At 43.7% G+C, this 9890-nt stretch overlaps 1 protein-coding gene across 1 annotated transcript in view; it reads right to left on the bottom strand.

Moving 5' to 3' along the window:
• Nucleotides 1-385: 385 nt before the first annotated feature.
• The window catches only part of LOC109462636 (dynein beta chain, ciliary-like), a 73562-nt gene continuing 64057 nt past the window's right edge, over nt 386-9890 (bottom strand). Inside the window, 10 exon segments of the mRNA XM_019759199.1 lie at nt 386-1687; nt 2262-2415; nt 3189-3428; nt 3839-4021; nt 4351-4593; nt 5621-5740; nt 6372-6563; nt 6962-7189; nt 7724-8000; nt 9544-9737. Coding sequence (XP_019614758.1) covers nt 1464-1687; nt 2262-2415; nt 3189-3428; nt 3839-4021; nt 4351-4593; nt 5621-5740; nt 6372-6563; nt 6962-7189; nt 7724-8000; nt 9544-9737 — 2055 coding nt within the window. The 3' untranslated portion in view covers nt 386-1463.

Genomic DNA, 9890 nt, shown 5'->3' on the forward strand with positions numbered 1-9890 from the left:
CTCTGAACCAAGAGGTCCCGGGTTCGAGTCCTACCTTGTCACCGAAGTTGTGTCCTTGGGAAACGCACTTAACACGACTTTCCTCACTTCACTTAGGTGAAAATGAATACCTAGCTTTGGCCAGGGACGTCCCTCGGATAGGATGGAGGTCCCGTGTTTGGGGAGAGCCACACCACACGCACGTTTAAGAACCCACCGCACTAATCGAAAAGAGTGGGGGACCTTCCCGGTGTGAGTGGTTCAAACCTTACAGTCCGGTCTTACGCAGCTTGTACATGTACGTACATGTACAAAACTGGTGTGTTACGCCTAAAGGCGGTTTACCGGTTATGCGAAACAAACAAACAAGCAAAACAAGAGTTATGCGACACAAACTTGTTTTAATTTTTTTATTCAACACTTCCAAAATTCTTTGTACAACTTCATAAGTTCTTTTCGATATCACAACCTTCCACACCTTTAACGATCATTCAAATATTCAATATACAGAAAACAAACATGTACCTGAACACAAACCCCATGTGTAATACCCACCAGTGACACAAGATATATTTTTCTGTAGTCATAGGTGTAAATTGTCAAACAACAAGATCCCATATCAAACATTATAATGTCACAATTGCACTACATCAGATGAATGTATTATTTGATATTATGCAGCATCATGTCTATACTTTGCATGGTCACACAATTGTGCAATTTTCGGCCCACACTGAATATTTTGTCATGTGTATGTAGAGATAAGAACACAAAAAGCCATGGTAACAAAATAACAACTTTAGATGGTACTTATAATGAAACATATTCACTTTATAAATCACAAACAATATTCAACACAGTCACCAGATATCTTCACCATTTGTGATTACTCTAAACCTTTGTATCTTCACATAATATTATTTCAAAACACGTGAACGCATTTAAACAAGTTTAAATGTCTTGCACCCCAAAACACTGTCAGCTCCAATATATATAACGAAAATTTGCAGCATGAAAAAAAAACATTTTTAACCAGCAGCAACAAATAAGGTTCAGATCACCTTAGTTTTTGATTCAAGAGTGTTTTTTAAACTTGGACGGAACTTTTATTATAGGAATGACACTTAGAATATTTTTAAGGTCCACAATTCGTGTATAAGGCTGTAACCGGTTACATCTGGCTGAAACTGCCTATGGCCGGTTTTACGTGCTAACAGGTGGTAGTATCTGAATCAAATGGAAGGTTGCAAAGCAGTTGTGACCGGCTCCACCCAGTTCAATCCAGTTGGAACTGGTTGATTCCGCATTTAAAAGAAACACAGAAAATGAAACAGACCCTTTACATGGTTCAATCCGGTTGAAACAGGTTACAGTCGGTTTTACATTCTAACAGGTGGTAGTAGCTGAATCAGAGGAAAAGTTGCAAAGCAGTTGTGACCGGTTCTAACCAGCGCAATCTGGTAGGAGCCGGTTACGTCCGGTTTTTACACGGCGAGCAGCAGCGCCACGCCTGCCAGGACCCACTTTGCTGGCTTCTCCTTGGTTTTGAGGTTGAAGGTCCAGACGAAGGTGGGGCCGCGCTGGCGCGTCTTGTAGACGGGACACTCGTACACGTTCTTGGTGTCCTGGCGGTCCACCGGGATGGCCTTGATGAAGATGACGGGCATGTTCGGGGTGAGCTCCTTCAGTCGGGAGTCTGCGATCAGACCTGGGGAAGGGGAGCAAAAGGGTTGAAGTTATTATCTTTATTGCCTTATTCCAAATGTACATCAGCAGGGGGAGCACAAATGCTTTTCCCTTGAATTGCGTACAATTTGCCAAAAACACTAAGAAGCAATACATCCAATCCAATAAAGTATATACAAAGACACATACAAAATCATCAAAATATACACAATGTTGCATCAGGTCATGTTATACAAGGTACACTGTAGATTCAAGACCAGGAAGGTGAGTTCTGTACTGAACTATGTGTATATTGGGACTACAGATAATGCAGGAACTGTTAAAGGTAAGACTGAAGAAATTGTGGAACTAATGGCAGAATGCAAATATTTAAGTTGTCAGAGCTTCTTCAGATGGGAAAGGGTTGCTTTTTTCCTGTCTCGTAAGCCACAAACTACTGTAAGTTTGAGAGGAAATGGATGCAATAGTTTCATTTCATAAACTATATAGCAACAGTTTTTTTCTGAAGCATACGGCAAGATCGTTCATTGTGAGCTTTAGGCTGCAAATGGCATTTCATTGTTCTACCACCCTGATGAAGTTATTTTAGGACCTACCAGTCTGAGTGTCCCAGCGCGCTCCCTCCATGAACAGCCCATGGATGTACGAGCCCTCGCGGGGAGGCGAGCTGAAGTCCTCCCGGTTCTTCTTCGTGACGTCACACTGCAGACACATCTTGTCCAGCGGCCACTCGTTCTTACGGGCCATGCTCTGGGAGTGGATAAGATATTACAAAGATTAACGTAACATCACATTAACACAGATTAATGTAAACTCGTAACGTCACACTGCAGACACATCTTGTCCAACGGCCACTCGTTCTTACAGGCCATGCTCTGGGGGGGGACAGAAGAACAACCACAGATTTAGCATGTGTGGAAATGTGGATGTGAATTTTTAAAACAAAAAGATCCCCATATCTGGTATTGTGTCACAATTGCACTACAATTATTGCACTACAATTATTGCACTATAATTCACAATGATGAATGTATTATTAATGATATTATGCCCATACTTTCGACATACCTTTGTAATAATAAACAATTCAACACAGTCACAAGATATCTTTTTATAGGCTCTATGGTACTAATAGGTTATTTATGGTATTCAATCATGTATTCTGTTTTATTCATGCATTTCATTACATTTTGTATTCTATTTCTAAATATGCATGACTTTGTGCAAATAAAATAAACCATAAAAAAACAAAAACGAAACCAACAATAAATCAGCTTGGCCTATATTGGCTAAGACTCTTATGACGTTCTTGTTTTTACTTCAGTTCCCATTGTGAGTCATTTTGTACAGCTTTGTTTGACAGTGTGTTTCTCCTTTATGTTTGTATTGTAATGTTAATTTTATTTGCCATACAACGATTGTATAAATCAGTCTTATTCAGCTTGTTTGTTCAGGCTGCGAAGCTGATTTTCTGAATAAAACTGTTAAACAAAAACATGTAGAATTTAAGCGCTGAGTGTTACCTGCATGATGGCAGTGAGGAAAGACTGCGGGTTGAAGAAGCCTCCCAGCCAGACCGCCGCGGGGAGGTTGAAGTCAGACGTCCACTGCTCGAGCTCCTTGATTCGCTGGAGCAGGTCGGCGTACCAGGCGGCCAGGCCGTTGAGCGACGGGTAGGCGCGCTTGGTCCACGAGTCCGGCACGTTGTCGAGGAACAGCGCGTTGGAGAGGTCCTCCATGTCAGAGGTGATGGTCAGTTCTCCCTGTGGGGGGGGGGGGGTAATATAGAGAAGTTTATTGCAAAGTCATGCCCGAAGGCTAATTGCAAGTTACAAACATAAAAGTCTCGGACGTCCCAATTACTAAGTGCCTAATACCAGCCCAAAAGAGAACAAGAAATAGCCATGCCTTCAAGTACACAGAGTTATCAACCAAGGATTGAGGTGTTCAAAAACTTGTTCTTTCCTAGAACTATTGCAGAGTGGAACTCACTGTCACCAAGTACAGTAGGGGCATTATCATTAGATAGCTTTAAACAATGTTTTGAGTTCGATGTTCAAGGGTGTAACAAGTCGTTCGGTGTAATGAAGCCAGATGCTGAGTGCCTGCAAAGCTGGTGTGTTATGCCGAAAGGCGGTTATACCCGCTATACAGATACAGATATTGTACAAACCTTGAGTCCGAGATCCAGTTCCTTGAGTGAGCGTCGGATCTCCTTAGTGAGCATGTTCATGCGTTCGCACTCCTGGAACGCGACGACCACGTACGGCGTGCGCTCCTCCGCCTTCGCCATGATCTCCGCCATGTTGAACTCCTCCGGAAGCTTCTCCACGATCTCGTCAAGCACGCCTTTCACCTGTCAATCAATTAATCAATCAATAAATCAGTTAGTCAATCAATTGGTTTGTTAGTTTGGTCGGGATTTCCACCATATGCAGTAGAATAACTGATCCTACCACTGTCATGTCTTTTCCCATTTCTGCACCCTGTAAAAGACAAGATGACAGTACTACCAATTATATTAAGCAATATTTGTACAACATGCCAAAAACAGTTGCTTAAGCAACTGGATATAATTTTGGAAACCGTATCTTATTACCTGGATGACTTTCACCAACGTAATTTTTGCGATATTTTAAAACACTTTATTCACAAAGAATAGTAAATGTTCAGTTCCGGGCTGACCTTCTCCTCCCTGGTAGCTCCTGCCCCTCCCCCTGCCCCGGCATCGCGAGGCTGCATCTCCAGGACAGTCTGGAACAGCTTCTCCGACGTGGTGGTCAGGAACCCGATCTCCGCGTTCGGGTGCAGGCCGTACAGATACGGACTCTCGGGAGGCAAAACGTCGTCGATGTACTGGTGGTAGGCGTTGTAGTCAGAGTTTGGAGGCACGGGGAAACCCGGGGCCAGCGATAGCTCTCCGTCAAGCTGTGAGATGGAAGAAAGGAAGGAATGAATGAACGAGTGAATGAATGGCTGTAGACCGTTCAGGTACGGGCTCTCTGGAGGCAAAACGTCGTCGATGTATTGGTGGTAGGCATTGTAGTCAGAGTTGGGAGGCACGGGGAAAACCGGGAGCCAGCGACAACTCACCATCAAGCTGTGGGATAGAAGGAAGGAAAGAATGGATGAGTGAAGGGGTGCAGACCGTACAGGTACGGGCTCTCGGGCGGCAGCACGTCGTCGATGTACTGGTGGTAGGCGTTGTAGTCCGAGTTGGGAGGGACGGGGAAACCCGGGGCCAGCGACAACTCTCCATCAAGCTGTGGGAAGGAGGGAAGGAAGGAAGGAATGAGTGAATGGGTGGAGACCGTACAGGTACGGGCTCACAGGCGGCAAAACGTCGTCAATGTACTGGTGGTAGGCGTTGTAGTCGGAGTTGGGAGGCACGGGGAAACCCGGGGCCAGCGATAACTCTCCATCAAGCTAAAAGATAAGAAAGCAGCGGTTTGGATATCTAAGTACTAATAAGATCTAGATGCCAAATTTGAAAGTAAACAGTTGCTCATTTCTTCTTGCAAGGCCAGGCATTCAGGAAGTCAGCTACAATCTACTATCCACTTTTATTGGTGACTGAACTCAAAGGCTATTGGACAGATTTTGAATGAATGAATGAATGAATGAATGAATGAATGAATGAATGAATGAATGAATGAATGAATGAATGAAATCAATGAATGAATGAATGAATGAATGAATGAATGAATGAATGAATGAATGAATGAATGAATGAATGAATGAATGAATGAATGAATGAATGAATGAATGAATGAATGAATGAATGAATGGATGATTGAATGGATGAATGGATGGCTGAATGAACTTTTATTGCTTGAAAATCATACACTGTAAGATGTGTGGCAGTAAATCTACAAGGCCACAAGGCTAATATTTTAATGTTTTAATCTTAATGATGTAAGAAATAAAAAGAAATCTTAAAAAGGAAGTTGCTGACCATATCAGGGTGTAGATATTCCTCCAGGTAAGTCCTGCAGAGTTTGCGGTCCCAGTCGTCAGTGATGTGTCCTCCGTACATGATCTCACCAAACAGGTAACGCAGGTCCTCCCAGGGAACCTATGGGGACAGAAATCAGTCTTTAATTTAACTTGCTTTTTATTTCATTGGTTTGATTGGGATTAATATGTATGACAGTCAAGCATCTACATGTACCATTAGCCCTCAGGTACTGTTGTAGTTGTAGAGCAAATCATGACACATTCATAATCATATGCATTGGTTATGGTGACCAGCCCCTCCAGCTCTGTCCTGCTACATAATGTAACCCTACACCACAGGGTGTCTGCTACAGCACCAGTAATACCATGGTGACAGACGTCTGGTCCAGGTCATTGACCTTTATATAATATGTGTTTGGAAAAGAAGAGAAAAACATACAAAAAAAGTAGAAAGGTAACAAGCAAAATATATGCATCATGTTTACCTTCATATGGAGAAGAAGAAGAGGAAGAAGGAGCAGAAACTGAGCAAAAACAAATTGAATGTTTTCCTTCGGTAAACATAAAAAACAGTAATGCTTCCAGCCCCACCTTAGCGTTGGCCTCCAGGTAGTTGTATAGCACCATGGCTGAGATGGTGAGGTCTCCAGTGTATTACAGCCAAGCATCATGTACTATTAGCCCCCAGGTACTGTTGCAGTAATACTAGACACTAGAGCCCCTAAAAACAGTAACGTTTCTAGCCAAACCTTAGCGTTGGCCTCCAGGTAGTTGTAGAGCACCATGGCTGAGATGGTGAGGTCTCCAGTGTTGAAGGGGTACGGACGGTTCCAGCCCTGAGGCCCGAACTTCAGCCGCTCACCCACCACCGCGTGGAAGTAGCAGATGGCGAACAGGATGCACTTGAACTCGCTCTCACGGGCGCACATCTCCAAAGTTTCCTAAAAAGGACAGTCAAGCATGTTTTGATTGGTCAATTGATTCTGAGTTGTCAATTCTCATTGGTCAACTCATCTGGCAAAAATACATTTAAGTGTAAATCGTCTTTTGACTCTGATTGGTTTATCCCTCTGAGTTTTAAATTGAGAACTTTCTCAGTTCTCAATTTGGCTTGGTCAATCGTTTTAGTTAATTCTCAATTGGTCAGCCAAAACTGTGACTGGAAGTTACCTTTTAACTAAAGGTCACTTTGTAGAAGTTAGACTAAGTACTATCAACTCAGCTGAATTTATGTGCAAAAAGCATTCGTGCAGTGAATTTTTATGTACATGTATGACTGACTGTCAGACTGCATGACAGCTATCATTTCAGTAATTAAATCTAATTTCCCTTAACGAACCTGGTTGAAGTTGTTGAATGCCTTGTGCAGGTTGGCCTGGATGCCAGTGGGCGGCTCGTTGGTGATTTTGATGGAGGATTCCAGGATGCCCTGTGGGATGATGTGGGAGTCGGCGGATGCGGCTGGCTCGGCCGAGATGAAGACGCGATACGCCTCGTTGCTGCCCACACTGTACTTTTCCAGCTTCTTCTCCAGGGTGCCCAGCCACTTCGCCACAAGATGGACGTTCTACGGTTTGAAAAAGAATGGAAAAAGGTCAATTTTACACCAAATATCTGACAAAATCCTAGCGTCGTGCCTTCTGAAGCTTGTGGGAGTTTGAATACTAGGTTTTGTATGCTATCCAGTCAGTTGATGTGTACAATGGCAGGCACCAAGTATAGTTGGGGCATCATAACCAGCTCAGCTTTAAATTTATCAAAAGCAACACTTGCAGTTAGGTGTGCAGTTGACTGTAACAGGTCTTTCGACACAATAATAGCCAGTTGCCACTATACCGCATGCCTGCAAAGCTGATGTGTTACACTAAAGGGTGGATATACATGTACCTGAGCTATACAGATACAGAAGCTTGTGTGTTACACCGAAAGACGGTTATACCAATACAGAAGCTGGTGTGTTACACCGAAAGACGGTTATACCAATACAGAAGCTGGGGTGTTACTTCGAAGGGTGGTTTTACCAGCAGCATATACAGAATGATACGGAAGATGAAGGGGAAGAATTAAACAAACAAACAAGCAAACAAACAAACAAACGAACCTGCAGGATGACCCAGTGCCCCTCCACGGCAGCCAGGTCCAGCGCCTGTTCCGCCACGATCTCCTGACCTTGGCCCAAGGACACGTTGTGGAAGTTCCGGTTGTCGAAGGTGAAGCCGATCTTCTTCCCGTGCGCCTCGACGTCCTTGAGAGGGTCTACGCCCGGTGACAGGATGAAGAACATGGGGGTCTCCGGGCCGCTCTCCTCGTAGGACTTGGCGAACTCGATGCTGCGTCCCTCTACGTACTGCGTGCCAAGCTTCTCTTCCACATAGTTCCTGAGGTAAACAGCACCAAGTTAACTTTTTTCTTATTAGTTTTGTTTATTGCAACAACTGACAGACCACAGGCTGAATTGTGTGTTCTTACAGTACATACATAGTTACATACGGAAATATAAGGCAAACAGATGCTGTAGCCCTCCACGTACTGGGTTCCCAGCTTCTCTTCTACATAGTTCCTGCTAGTGGTGCATACCGGTTCACTGGACTTGGATCCGGACTTGTAAAAATGTTTAGGTTCAAGTCCAAAAAAACCTAAAAGTCAAGAACCGAGTCCGGACTTATTACCATAAAAGACCATTTCACATACCCCTTTTCTTTTTAAACCACCTAAAACCTTCCGTAGATTCCAAAATCTTTGCTACAAAATGAAGAAAACATTGCCATTGGGCATCGTCAAGTACCAGCCTCCATGTTATGTGGCCAAAGTTTCACCCAGACAACATTGCAAGGTTGCTAACATGCAATTTTGTATATGCCATGGGTTTAGGTCCGGACTTAAGTCCGGACCTGAACCTAAACCTCTGGACTTGAATCCGGACCTGAACCTGAAATTGGGTTTAGGTATGCATCACTAGTTCCTGCAAGGGTAAAATCAAAGCCAAGTTAATTTGACAGAAGCCTATACAGGATGAAGAACATGGGGGTCTCCGGGCCGCTCTCCTCGTAAGACTTGGCGAACTCGATGCTACGTCCTTCAACGTACTGTGTGCCAAGCTTTTCTTCCACATAGTTTCTGGAGGGAAAATATCGAAGACAGGTTAATTTGACAGAAAGTATCAGATTTTGTATCTGTATTAGCTGATATACTGCTCTCCTCGTAGGACTTGGCAAACTCGATGCTGCGTCCTTCAACATACTGCGTGCCAAGCTTTTCTTCTACGTAGTTCCTGAATTAAACAGGAAATATTAGAACGAAGCCAAGTTAATTTGACGGAAATAACCATTAGAAAACAAAATAACTGTTACAGAGCAGTGTTCTGACCAGCTTGATTTTAGCCGGTAATTTCACTTCCATTTGTTTATTTGCTAAATGTATGACAATCCTAGGGGGTCCGGAGACATGCTTTCCCCGTAAAATTGTCAAATCCTGCCCCTCTATATTACAAAACATGATTTCGGGCATTTTAAAGGGAAAATTTTGCAGGGAGATGCCAATTTCAAAAATGATGGATTGCACATTTTTTGTCCATCGTGGGCAGGGAAATTTTGTCAAATGACAGAATACAGGAAACAAGAAACCCTCACAGACTAATAAAAAAAACAAATTTTGTGAAATGAGTTTTTGCAGCGATGTTTTGTTCCACTCCTCAGGGAACTTTTCCCTTTCTGGACACTCACTCTCCATTTCAAGTAAACAGTCAAACAAACAAACGACCCACCTGACAGCATACATCATCCTGTCAGGGCGCAGGGCTCGCATCATGCAGAGTTTCTGCAGCGATGTTTTGTTCTTCCACTCCTTTGGGAACTTCTTCTCCGGACACTCACTCTCAGTTTCAAACAAATAAACAAACAAACAAATAAACAAATAACTCACCTGACGGCATACATCATCCTGTCAGGGCGCAGGGCGCGCATCATGCAGAGTTTCTGCAGCGATGTTTTGTTCTTCCACTCTTGTGGGAACTTCTCCTTCTCCGGACACTCACTCTCCACAAACTTCTTCCAACGCTTGGCGGAACCCTCAATGTCACGGTCAAAGTTACGGAACTCGTCCATCTGGGACAGGGCCTGGAGTGGGGGGTTGGGGGTGAAGACTGCATCGAGTTATTTGTTTCGGTTATGGAGACTTTTGAATTACTGCAAAATGTGTGTTTGTGTCACTGTTTGTGTGTGTGGTGGGGGGGGGTGTTGTGTGTGTGTTGGGGTGTTGTGTGTGTGTAT

The sequence above is a fragment of the Branchiostoma belcheri genome, unplaced genomic scaffold (genome assembly GCF_001625305.1).
Source record: "Branchiostoma belcheri isolate BF01 breed outbred unplaced genomic scaffold, Haploidv18h27 scaffold12, whole genome shotgun sequence".
Taxonomy (NCBI): Eukaryota; Metazoa; Chordata; class Leptocardii; order Amphioxiformes; family Branchiostomatidae; genus Branchiostoma; species Branchiostoma belcheri.